Here is a 13112-nt window from a genome sequence, read left to right as displayed (position 1 = left end):
TAACCTTTCCTCTGATAGTCATTCTCTGCAGCTCATTTGTAGGTATCCCAAGGAGTTTCCTGACAACAAATACATGAAGCACTTCCAGAGAGTTTGGGGTTTACCCCAGGCTGCAAAGGAAAGGTTACTTCAGCTGCTTGAATACAGGATCTTCTTCTTTTGGTTGTGATCAAAACTCTAAAAGAAGAAGATATCGAGGGAGATTCAGGAAGGCTTGGAGGACCGGTAAATCTACAGCTCTGCCTTCTTGGGTTACCTTTTTATTTATCCCAACAGACAGGAGCAGTGTCTGCATTTCCTTAACTTAGGCCCCAAGCCATCAATTCATCTGTTTTCCATCCTGCCATTACTCCACCTGCCTCGAGTCGAGCAGTTTATTCTTCCAGTCATTAACTGTGGCCTCACATTTAGAAGAACTGGTTGTCATCCTCAGCGGTTCAAACTCAACTACAGACAGTTCAGCAGCAGATAGAGAATCATGGCTCTAAGATCAGAACCACAGCTCCTGCAACGTGAGCTTCTTGGATTCACAGACCAGACAGCCTCCTCACCAGGCTGTGCCTCAGGATCGCTCTTGTCCTTGAACGTCATAAACAGGATTGCTGATGAAGGCCAACCTTGGCAAAGACCAAATCTGTACCAAAAACAAATTCAACTTCAAGTTTCACTTTGACATCAGAATTAACACTTTGAAAAGTAGCTGTGTTACTACGCAGTGCTGCAGCAACTCCTCTGTAAAATACCCTGAGGGTCCTGGTCATCAACCATCAACCACGTTTCTCGTCCGTCCTGCTCTTTAATATCAGGGAAGTTCATTTAGCTTAAAATATACAGCTAAAGAGAAGGCCTACATTCTAATCACCTCAGGATTCTCCACCTTTCTGAGTATTTCCTGTAGAACTGCCTCAGCCGGAGGTCTGCATACAGCGCTGCAGGTGTGTCAGGTTGTAATTACTGCAGGAAATTTACCGTTCTGCCTCTGGGATGTTAGGCCTCCAGCAAAGGTCAGAAGTCTGTGAATCACATGAATGCTAAGCAGTGGGGTCTCCCTGTGACCTTACCTTAGTCATTATTGCAATTGGGTTTGTAATGGCCATCTAATATACTGTCTGTTTCCCTGAGCACCGTTACACTCAGCCTCTGTTCTTAGCTCTTTAGCTTAGCACCAGGTGGCTAACAGTCGAGCTATTGATGTTTCCACTGGCTTGGGGGGAATTAGCCTCATGAGGATGATGCCGTCTGTCGTTCTGTTTCTGCCCCTCCATCACTCCATTTCCTCCCATCCCAGCCTCAGTTCCTCACCCAGGCCAGCGAGGCTCACACGGCCACTGGCTTATCCTGGTCCGCAGCCTCTACGCAACTTAGTAGAAATGTCAAGTGCTACATTTGCATGCATATTAACAGGGCGTGACGGCGCCGACGCCCAGTGGCTCCCTGACTCCCTGATTCATCAACTGTCACCAGGAAGGTCAAACAGGAAGAAGTGAGAGGCGGGATGACACAGAAACAGACGTTAGACTGACGACAAGCGAAGGGAAGCAAACCTGCTGGAGGATTAGAGAGACTGAAGCATCTGTTGTTGGGATAACAACAATAATTTTAAAGAACATCAATTAAGCATAATTTTTACACTGGAAATGAATTGAAAAATCCTCTCTTTACTGGATTTTAAAAATCATGATGTCATAAACTTTAAAAGTGAAACAATCTGGAACATCACAGTTCTTTCACCACTTCAGGGACATGAAGTGGATTTTCATGTTCCTTTGTTTGCTGAACTCTTCAAGAATGTATGTTCCTTCATATTTACAAGAAAACATTATTCCTCATAAACCCAAACAGATTTTTTTAGATATTCTAAAATTTAAAGACAGAAATAAAATTTATTTTGATTCTTCAATTTTAACATTTTCATTATAGTTTAGATTTGGGGACAGGCAACATTCCATCATTCTTTAATTGAAATATTCAGATAGTTCCTGATCCTGCAATGTTAACAATAAACTTTAACAGGTGAAAATTGTAAATCCTAAAATTTATTGCTATGATTTTGCATGAGTTCATGAATAAATGTCCTCTAAATTTATAGTTCCAGATGTGACAGCACAAATATTGTTGGCAGTTTAGCAGCCAACAATATTTGTGCTGTAGTGAGAAAGTTTACTTAAAAATGGTCATTTTAAAATAAATATTGGTTTGTATCCTAATGTTCAGAGTGAGTATAACTTTTATTCCAATCACAATAATTGACACTAAATAATTTGCAAACATTTTTATCCAATGTCACACATTCCTGATAAATATTAAGCTTTATGTTTTTCTTTCCCTTAAGGAGAGTTTATATTTTACACCTCTGGGCAGCTGAGACAAGATGGTGACCCAAACCCCGGGTAAAAATAGACCAACTTGAAACATTCAGAAATCTTGATCAACATAAAAAAAAAAAAAGAAATGATTAAGAAATTCTTTGGCTGCATTTGTTTAAGATTTTTCCACACTGTTTGTTTTAAAAGTTGTATTTTTTTTGTTAAATTCTGCTGCATACATTCACTTCCAGGTTTTTTTACACCCTCTCCAGGCGGGCTGATAAATATGGCTGACTCTGTAGTTTTATTAAGACGTGGTGATGCAGGCCAGCCGAACGCACCTCCAGTGACCTCATGTAATCTAACAGACACGTGTCATTTCCACTCTGCACTGTTTGCCATTGATAAACTGCTGATGTTGTACGCTGACAGAAGCCGTGTCAGCTGCTGTAAAAGCTCGTGACTTTTACACACGAGGCCATCAAACTCAAACCTGTGTCTCAGGTCATCTCACAAAGTTTGAATTCAGAAAAAAGCCTTTCTATCTCTTTCTTCTTCTCCGTGAGTTTGCCTCTCAGATGTTGTCTTTTCTTTTCTCCGAGGGCCAATCAACCTGTCATCCAGGGAAAAACGTTTGACAAAGCGCTGGAAAATGTTATTTATTTATTTGTTGTTGTTGTTTTTTGTTTTTTTTAGATGAAATCACAGGTCTGTGTTTTTAACAGTTATGGTTGTGAATCTATGCTCTAACTGACATTAAGCTCCTTCTAGGACAAACACACAATTTGGCTGTCAAACCAATGAGAAGGAAAGAGAAGGAGAAAAGGAGGTGGGGGAGAAACACACTGTATAGCAAGAAATGGAAGGATGGCTGGCGTTGGTGTGTCTGTGTGTGTGTTTTAGCATTTCTCACAATGTGTGTGTGTGTGTGTGCATGCGTGTGTGTGCGTGTGTGTGAGAGAGTGTGCTCCCCAAGGGGGGAGGGATTGTATCTGTGATGGCTGATTGAACAGATTCCACTTGTGTGGACAGCTCAAGAATATTGCTCACATTACTTCAGCATCACTTCCTCTTATTTTTCTCTACATCTTCCCTCGATGTTTGTATGTATGTGTGTGTGTGTGCGTGTGCGTGCGTGTGTGTGTGTGTGTGTGTGTGTGTGTGTGTGTGTGTGTGTGTGTGTGCGTGTGTTTCTCTCTCAGCTGGGGAACAGGTCTCCTTTTTAAAAGGCTTGTAATTGATTCTGGTGTAATTGGTCAATGACAGGAGATGCTTTGGCAGAAATGGAGCATAAACATGTCTTAGACACAATTTGCAGGATCAATAGGAGGCAGCCCTGAGGTGTGAGTGAGAGAGGCGATGACGGAGGGTGGGAGGGAAGGAAGAAGGATGCAAGGAAGCAGGAAGTAGTGTGTCGCTGCAGCACGGGGGTTTTTAAGCATCACCACCGTGTCTGATTGAGGCATGGAGGCTGAAAAAGTGTTGCAGATCAAAGGCTTTTCAAACAGCTTTCTTTTTCTTTCTTATTCTGTTTTTTTTTTTTTTTTTTTTGAGCTGTCATACTGTGATTTGTTGAGGGAGTGGACTCATCGGCACAGCAGGAGAGCTTCAGAGAAATGCAAGAAAAATAAACACCAAATAAATCTGATATTAAACATAAAGAAGGGAAAAAAAAGTTTGACTACCTGTATAAGAAATCCCAGTATTTTTAATATTTCGTTTTTGTAACATCCATTAAAATATTTTAAGCTTTCATTGTCAGATTATGTCTTCCAAAACATCTCAATAGCGCAACAAAGGCAAAAAAAATAAAAGCTTTTGTGTTTAAGTCGTATAGTGAACCTTTTTTTAATTGTGAGATTTAGGGAACACAACCTGCAGCGGAGAGTCCTTATGACTATCTGTTTTAATATCTCCAACATAAACCTTAATATCCAGTAATTCCCTGAGTGGAAAACTGTCTTCGGACTGCAGAAGCTAACACACACAGTCTATCCAGCACCAAGGAAAATGAAGGCCGCGCTTCACTGCAAAAACACTAACGAGAGTATTTCCCACGTCATAAATAACATCATAACTTTTTATCAATATGAAGGATTTATTAACTTAAAACAAGCTTGTATATCTTCATGAAAAGTTACTGTACATGGAAGCAGAGACAGATGTGTTTTATATCTGACAGAAAAAACACCAAGAATACACAAAGTGAACTGCAGCAGTAGAAAGAGAGACTGCTAAACCTGAAAACACTGAACCAGGATTACTTTTAATTAGGAAAGAAAACTGCAGTATTAGTTTCGTCACCAGCTGAATACTGAAGCCCTGAGCCACATGTGCCCTCTATGGAAATAAAATCACAAAGTCAGTGGCAAAAATAACTCCAACAACTGCTGCAGGTACGTAGGTTGCAAAGCTAAATACATACGTATCATATTTGCTACTTTCTATGGATCAGAACATACAGAGAGAATGAAACCCAACAGCAGCAGTCATTGCAAATAGAGCATAAATGGAAAGAAACAAGAAACCAGTAGCAGCCTTGTCCTCTAGTAGAAAACTTAAAGAGAAATCCAACATGAAACATCATTTTGTTAGTTTTTAATGTCAGGATAAATTAGAAACTAATGCAAACTGATGCCTGGATGTAAGTTTTACTCTGTGCCGTCTCTCTCTCTGCAGGGATATCAAGTGAGGAAGTTAACAGCCATTGACCAGGATCTGGGCTCACCGAGGGGAATCGGCTACACCATCGTCTCAGGTCAGAACCACAGAACTGATCTGATGTCAGTAACTCTGAGAGGAATTTCCCCTTCATCAGCCTGATCAACTCAGCGATCAGCAGCAGGTGTGATCTGAACGCAGTAGAGAGATTTAACTTCACAACAACCGTTTTTAAGAATGTTTTCTTATTTAACAGAGCAGAAATCTGCCCACATTTAGTTTTTATTTTTCAAGTTGGCTTATTCCATCAAAATAGGATTACGATTTGTCAAAGTGACAAATTAAGCACAAAAAAAATGTTTATTTACTTGGTGTTGGTATTACTAAAGAAGATAAAGACAGTTTGCATGGTGACGATAAGGACGAAGCTGTGATCCTGCTTGGTTCTCCTTCCTCTGCCAAGAATGATGTTTATGCCTTCAAGTTATGCCGTCTACCTGTTTGTTAGGACGATATCGCAAATATTCATGGAAAGAAAAGAATTCCACTAAATTTTAATGGAGAAATAAAGTTTTAAAACTTGGTTTTCATCCAGATTTCACCTCTGGAAAGACGAGGTTCTCAATGCTGTAAAACGATGTGAAGTGCTGCTGCTGAAACGATGCTGCTGCTGTTTATGTGAGGTTTGTCGTTTTACTATGAAATGAAGTGAAATCAGATTATAGTGCAGCGGCTGCATTCTGCAGGGAGTGTGGCTCATTATGCAGCAGGCCTGAAACATAAACATTGCTCCTAAATGAATCATTCTATTGGATCCCTTTAACATTTTTATTATGCAGCTAAATTTAAAAGCTGCATCACAGCCAACAACCACAGACCTCACATACATATTGAAAAGATAACATATGGATTTAAAGAGTTTATGATGGTTTATTTGTCATCATGTAGAAATAACTTCTTGTTGTCATCAAAAAGTGATGACTACTAATGGCAACAAAATGATAAAATAGTTTAGGAAAAACATATTGAGGTGAAAAATGATTGTTTTTTTTATCAGAATATGAACATAGTCCTATTTTTATTATTAAAATTCTCACAATGATCCATCTTTATACAAATCAGTTTATGTTAAAAACAAGTCGCTCTGCCTGCAGCGGTGGTTTTTGATGTGAGAGATATGGGCAGCTTCCCAGGGCGGCATTAGAAAGGGGTGGAGCACCCAAGAACTATCAAATAAAATCTTTTCATCTGTCAGTTGTGGTTGACCAGGCCTGACTGCTGGTGTAGGCTGTTGTACTTGTGTGTTGGGTTTGGTTTTCTCCTAGCTTCACACTGGATATTACGAAGAAACATCTATACTTTGGTTCATCTTTCCACTGAACTTTATCCCAGAAATCTTGTGGTTCATTCAGGTGAAACTTTGCAAACTTTAGTTGTTTACAGAGAAAATGTTTTCTTCTACAAACCTTTTCAGACATGTCATCCTCAGTTTTTTATTCTAACTCTACTTCCACTCTACCTCTTGCTCCAACTTTTTGTCAGATTCATTTTCAGTCTAAACATTATGACTGCACGTGTTTATGTGTTTGCGCCGTGGTCACTGGTGTCCTTCGGTGCTGTGCAGCAGAGTCCACCACCGTAAACCCTATGCTCTCATTTGCTGCTCTCAGCCACTCGGTCTTACTTACCGTCTGCTGCCACATGTTATATTGTCGTGTGTGTTGTGTTTGTTGCAAAGCCGAATGACTGAGTTAAGCTCTAGAGGAGAAGAGCATTAAAAAGACATTAATTAGGCGGCGCGATGTATTCCCAGTCGTTGCAAAATCAAGAGTTATAGCACCGCAATGAAGGCTTGATAAAATCATTATAAGTTTGATAGATAATGCAAGTTGAAGGGTGATGCGGCGCCAGAGTTAAAGGTAGGAAGTGAAGGTTTCCAGAAGCAGAGGTGTGATGGTGTTTTCCTGCATTTGCTTGCACTCACACACACATCTGTTTGTCTCCATGTACCAGACTCCTGAGTTCTGCTGCAGTCGGATCCGGCCGTGCTTGTTTGCAGACTTGAGCCTGACTCTGCATGACGCCTCTCCAGCATTCCTGCTCCTCACCCCGAGTGTCCTCAGAGAGCACGGCGCGCTCCTGCGGGACTCGTCTCATTAGCTCAGTAATTAAGATAAACGAGAGTTTAATTGCAGCTGTGATCAACACTAATGATTGTGGGACTCAAGATGAGGATTTCCTCTCCCTGCTCTAATCAGAGGGAGGATCAGGGACTCGATGTGTACAGGCGATAGAATCACAGTGGCGCTCTGCCGGCAGCGTTGCAGTCGTTATTGTTGCTGTGATGGGGACGAGTGAACCCCGGTCCTCTGGGTTTCATTAAACCCGTTTTAGACTTCTGACCTACTGGTCTCATATTACATCAAACCATCGTACTCATGGTTATGATGTTGACCTTTCAAAATGGTTCATTACTTGCACAACTTCTGAAAAAAAGGAAGAAATGTGCACAAAAATGTTAACTAGATACAAAATGCTCATTATTATTTGCTGGAAAGAGGTTACATGTCTTCTGCTATAAAAATATTACTGTTTTCAAAAATGTTCAGCATTTTAAATGCTGGAATTATTTTAATCACTTTAGCAATCAGCAGTTTGTTAGTAAAGGTGAAACAGATCATCTGTTTTAGGCTCCGGCTCATAATTGGCACATTAAGAACAAGATGGAGGACAGATGAACGGTTCAGCAGGTGTTCAGGTCTCTTCTGAGAAGTAACTAATCCTCCTGGGAACCAAATATCTGCTCACTTTGTCTTTTATTCCCGACTGCGACGACTCCACTTACTGCTGGGGATATCTAATTACTGTTTCTCATTAAAGTACAACTTCTAACTTTACTTTTGCATAAATTGACCGTATAGTTTCATGTTGACTAAACACTAAAGTATAAACGTATTATATATCGTTACTGAACAAATGGGAAACTCTGGAAGAAAAATCTGAAAAAAATCAGAAATCTGAAAGAAAACGTCGACAGAAAAGCAACAAACATACTTGATAAAAGCACATATTCATTTTTTTTCTAATATGCCCATATCACTCATGAGCTAAATATCTAAAAGTAACAATGAACATTCCCATTATACCAACGATGGGTTTGGCCTGAAGCGACGGCCATCATCCACTCAAACCCACCCAGAGGATAAAACACCAGCAGCAGAGAGAGAGAGAGAAAACTGCTCAGCTCCACCAATGGCAGGAAGTGGGACTGACTGACCTCAGACTAAACGGCTTCGCTCACCGATCCGTCCTCATAGCACAAGCCTGGACATCTTCAACGTACTTCACTAAACCTTTTTATAACTACAAACCTCTGCGTTTGCATTGTACATGACAGAAAGTAGTGCGTTAAAAGGAATGAAAAAGCTACATTCTGATCGGATTCAGGTGTGGACTTTGACTGAACCACACAGAACGATGCCACCATGTGTCCTCGGTTTTCATGATGCAGACTGAGTGCTAATGTTCAAACAACAGAGACTTTTAAGGAACTGTTGGATTTATAATGAGAATAAATAACACACTAGTGTAATCCAGTTACCGCTTTCCAAAGAACACTGATTCCACTGAACTTTGTTTAGTTGTAACAGAGTAAAAAGGAAACAGAATAAAAATGATTTTTAGATTTTCATTTGTAAACAATGTTGGAAACAGACGTACATAAACTCAGAAGAGACTGAGGAAGAGGACAGATATGATTCTTTTGAAACTTCAAATGCGTCTAAGGCTGAATTAAACGTCAGCTCACTAAAAACTACTTTCCATCTCACAGTTTGTGATTTTTTATGTCAGAAGTTATAGGCCAACAAATCGTGTCCAAAGAAAAGCTGTCCACTGGGATCGGAGTTAACCTCATGGAAAGTGTCGCCTGTCTGCTTTGCTGTAATAATAGTGTAAGGATCTCGTGGAATGAAAGTTGGTCTCTTAGCCGATCGCCTGTCTGTGCAGGAGGCTGTTCTTCCATGACTAATCCCTCTGTCTCAGGACCTATGCATCTATATTTATCCTCTTCAGGTCTCTTTCATTGTCTTCATGTTGCAAAAGTAAAAAAAAAAAAAATCAGTTTTTTAATGCTACTATCAACAGTTTGACTCGATGACAACATCATTCTGCACTGGGTTAAGGTTTTATGTAGGCCACACACCAGGAGCTCATGCTTGCATAATGTGGATGTTTTGTCCCCTGATGCCACAGGTGTGATACAGGCCAGCCGTGTTCGGTGTAGCAGGTTCCACAGGGGACCATGCACTCTGTCTTTAAGTGTCTCACTGCAAAGAGGTCAGACGCCATTTCCCGCCTGGACACACTGATAAGTAGCAAAGGCGATTATTTCTCTTGTCTGCCTTTCCACATGTATCTCTATCCTTCAGCACTGCTACACCCTGATGCTCCGATTCCACGCTTTTCCTTCCTAACTCGTATCGGCAGCCATGCTGTAATGTGGCCAGCTCTAATACCTGTAATTCTATTGGGAGCCCTTATTGTTACTGTGGTGTCAGTGGGATTTCCTCTGCTTTTTCAATTAGACGCTCTGAGGCTCTCTGCACTGCGCTGCAGTGTAATCTCTGAAAGAAGAGAGATTAGTCTCAGGAACACTGATCGCAGCGTGGCCCAAAGTTTTCTTTATGTTTGCAGAGTAACAATACAGAACAATAACAAGTTCGGAGCTCAGGTTTTATTGACTGATGCAAGAGTTGTTTGAACTTGACCCATTTTCAAATCATAGACAAAAGGCAGCATTAAGTCGTTTTGAATATTTTAGTTGCGCTCTGAAATTAGTTCTGCAAAACGTTGTTCCTCCCAGATGAATGTTAACAACGGAAAATCTGATCATTCAATTTACAAAGTAAAACCCAAATTGGATAGTTGTATTGCACTGAGTGATGTGTTTCAAGTGTCAATGTCTGTTCATTTTCAATAATGATGTGAAAGCTAATAAAAGTCTCTAATTCAGTTTCTTGCAAAATTGAAATATTACAAAGACAAATATGCTTTAAAAAATAATTTTTAAGCACAAATATGACTTTATAGCCATGTTATGTATTATGTAATCATAGGAAGACAGCTGACTTTACACCAAAAGGTGATTCCTGAAGAAGCTGTGTTTCAGGTTGCAAACATTTTTAATGGAAAGTTGGGTTAAAGGAAAAAGTGTGGCACTATATATGCATGCAGGAAATAGGCAACAACTGTCACACTTCTTGGTGAAGCCTCTCCTAAACCAGAGACAATGTCAGAAGAATCTGATGTTGGATAAGAAGAGCTTGGACTGACTGAGTTGTCTAATGAGTTGTACTTTTTCAAATGAAATAGTGAAATCAATAAATTTTTCAGTTATTTTCTAATTTATTGTGATTGCTCACCTGTTAAAATACTCATCTTGACCCAACGAAGGACAGCTCCAGGTATCCAGCTTCATCTTCTGTTGTGCCAACCAGTTATCCGTAATTCTGTATTTTTGTGGTCTATTCTTCAAACTGCAGAAAACTTAGAATGTAAAGGACCAGCTCTGTCTGTGGTTGGAGACTAAATTTTTCACTCATGCTCTCAAACAAAATAGATTTTTCAGACTTTCAGATAAATCGGGACTTCCAGCTGAACGGTCAGGAATCAATCGCTGTAATTGTTTTGTAAGAAGTGACTTAAAGATTGTGGAGTGATGCAGAAAGCTCTCAGAAGTCTCTAAGTAGATAATGAAGCTGTACACTCTGCCTAACCTGAAAATTGTTCAGATTGCATCTCTTCTGATATTAAAAAGAACCAATATGCCAGACTACTTTTTAATATATATATTTCTTTACAACTTTAAAAGTCTAAATCAAAGCTGTTCATCTGTGGAGCTTCGGGATCCAATCAGTCCTGCTTCTGTCGCCACGGTTACCATGCAGCAGCTGCTTCTCCTCCGCTACAGAATAAAAGCATCTTAGCTTTTCTGCAGACAGTTAGCATTACGTTGCTAATAACAGACTCATAGCAATAAGTCAACTAGTGTGATCTATAGGTCCAGACTGACTTGTTCTAAATCAGCCAGTGTTTAGCTTTGACTTTGTCTCTGAAGAGAAACTTTTGATGGAGCGGTTTGAGTTTCCGTGAAGTGCTGCTTGTTGGCAGCGTAGAAGCCGCCCCGCGGCGATCATCGCTGCACATAACGTAAAGAAAAACATACATCTGCACTGATAGCTGTCACACGCTGAGGGATGTTTCAGACACACAGAGCAGCAAACTTACAACTCCAATAATATAGTTTTAAGACAATAATAAATCTCATCATTAACATGATTTGCCTGGAGGCGTCATCCTTAAAAGTGACACTAATTTTTGTACATTTATCAAAAAATGCTAAATCTTAGCCCCGAGACTGTGAGCAGTGGCTGCATGCCATGTCACATTACTCGAATGTTCCAGCGCCCCCGAAGTGTTGTCACAAACTGGAGAAAACAGTTGTCACCAGCTTAGGCATTGCTATGACACTCAGTGCCGTCCACAGATGATCAGTGCTTGAAGGAAATCATTTTCACCAACTTGTCATACAACCGATTGAACTCATTTGATCAGATTTTAATTTCCTCTGTTCTTTTGGCCGATTCAAAAAGACAATTTCTGCTTTTCTATTCCCATTTTAACCTCTGGATTTGTTTTTCTTCCATGTCATCACACTCAATCCTGTTCTGTTAAAGCCAAGGAGAGCATTTTAATAATGAAATGGATTGTCACATCACTGGGTGTGTCATGAGAATCTCAGTGTTTGTGTCAGTTTTCTACATTCACTGCTGTTTTGGAGATGACTTCTTTAATAGAGGAAATTATTGGGATTACTTATATCTGGTCATGAAAAACTGGATATTGAAGCTATTTTGGTTCATAATATTTTGGGGAACTAATAGATGTTTAGGCTTTGTGTGTCTGCGTGTGTGTGTGTGTGTGTGTGTGTGTGTGTGTGTGCATTCAAGTGTACGGCCTGCTTTAGACAAAATCATGGCATGTTTTCTCATTTTCCAGTCCAGTACTGTTGGTAATGTGAGAGCATGGCTAAGCCCCTGGAGTCCTGTATCACAGATTCAAACTCAGACAGTTAGCACAACACACACACACACACACATGCACACACACGTACGCACACAGACGGAGTCTCGAAATTCAAGCCTGAAATACCTACACATTAACACATGCATGAGAAAACAAAAATACAGAAACTAACTTTGAATATCAAATGACAGTTTTCTTGAATGTGTGTACGTGCAGCAATTTTCTGGCCCTGGGGGTCTAATCACACTGTCCTGGCAGATCACTGGGGAACACTTTCTATCAGCAATTAGCATAGGGTTATAATTCCTCTCCCACTGAGACCACTGAGTCACTCTGTGGAAGTTCACTCCATGTCTTAAAGGGCAAATATATCATTATTTTTTACAACTTTTCCATTTCGGTCAGATTCAGGCATGTAGCTCTTGACAGTTGCATTCAACTTTATGTCCAAAATTAGGAGTTAAAAAAGAAAAGTATGAAAGACAAAAAGTGAGCACAAGGCCGTCAAGAACACAGCCAAAGACAGAAGTAGAGTTAGCAAAGCTTGCAGATCAAATTTAAGTTCACAAAGTGAAGATTTATATGTTTTACTTTTTCTTTTTTTTTTTTATTAAAAGGATAGTCAAAAGAACTGCTGTTAGATTAGAGACCCAGCAAACTGGCACCATTTGGAGGATTTAAAATGTTTCTGTAGCAATATATTTTTAAAATTTAGATTTTTCTTACCTTATTAACTTTATGCTCACAAACAGCCACAGTCTCATCTTGGTCTAACTGTTCACTATTGGTTCACACCCCTTAGGTTTTGGTTGTTCTGTCCCCTAACAATGTGTTTTCTAATCAACGTTTTGCAGAAAGAGATGTATCGGACATCCGTCCTCTCTTCCTCTGTTCAGCAAAGCTCAGCCATGTTTCTTACATAAATGGTAGTGGTGCCAAATGTGCTTCATTCTTTCTTTTTGTTGTCAGTAGTCAGTCAGACATCTTCACCATATTCCAGTCCATTTTAGACAATAAGACTTTTCGTTGTTTGTCTACAGCAGAGGTCTCATTCTCACG

The 13112-nt window shown here is 39.9% G+C and overlaps 1 protein-coding gene across 1 annotated transcript in view; it reads left to right on the top strand.

Moving 5' to 3' along the window:
* Positions 1-5093, top strand: part of LOC103149021 (cadherin-23-like) — a gene marked incomplete at its 3' end in the record, with an annotated part of 72139 nt that extends 67046 nt beyond the window's left edge. The window contains exon 9 of the mRNA XM_007568033.2: positions 4986-5093. Within this exon, the coding sequence (XP_007568095.2) occupies positions 4986-5093 (108 nt within the window). The remainder of the gene's footprint in view (positions 1-4985) is intronic.
* Between the last annotated feature and the right edge of the window lie 8019 nt (positions 5094-13112).

The sequence above is a fragment of the Poecilia formosa genome, unplaced genomic scaffold (genome assembly GCF_000485575.1).
Source record: "Poecilia formosa unplaced genomic scaffold, Poecilia_formosa-5.1.2 Scaffold216, whole genome shotgun sequence".
In the NCBI taxonomy this organism is placed as follows: domain Eukaryota; kingdom Metazoa; phylum Chordata; class Actinopteri; order Cyprinodontiformes; family Poeciliidae; genus Poecilia; species Poecilia formosa.
The sequence above is the reverse complement of the archived record's forward strand: the minus strand, read 5'-3'. Positions and strand labels throughout refer to the sequence as shown.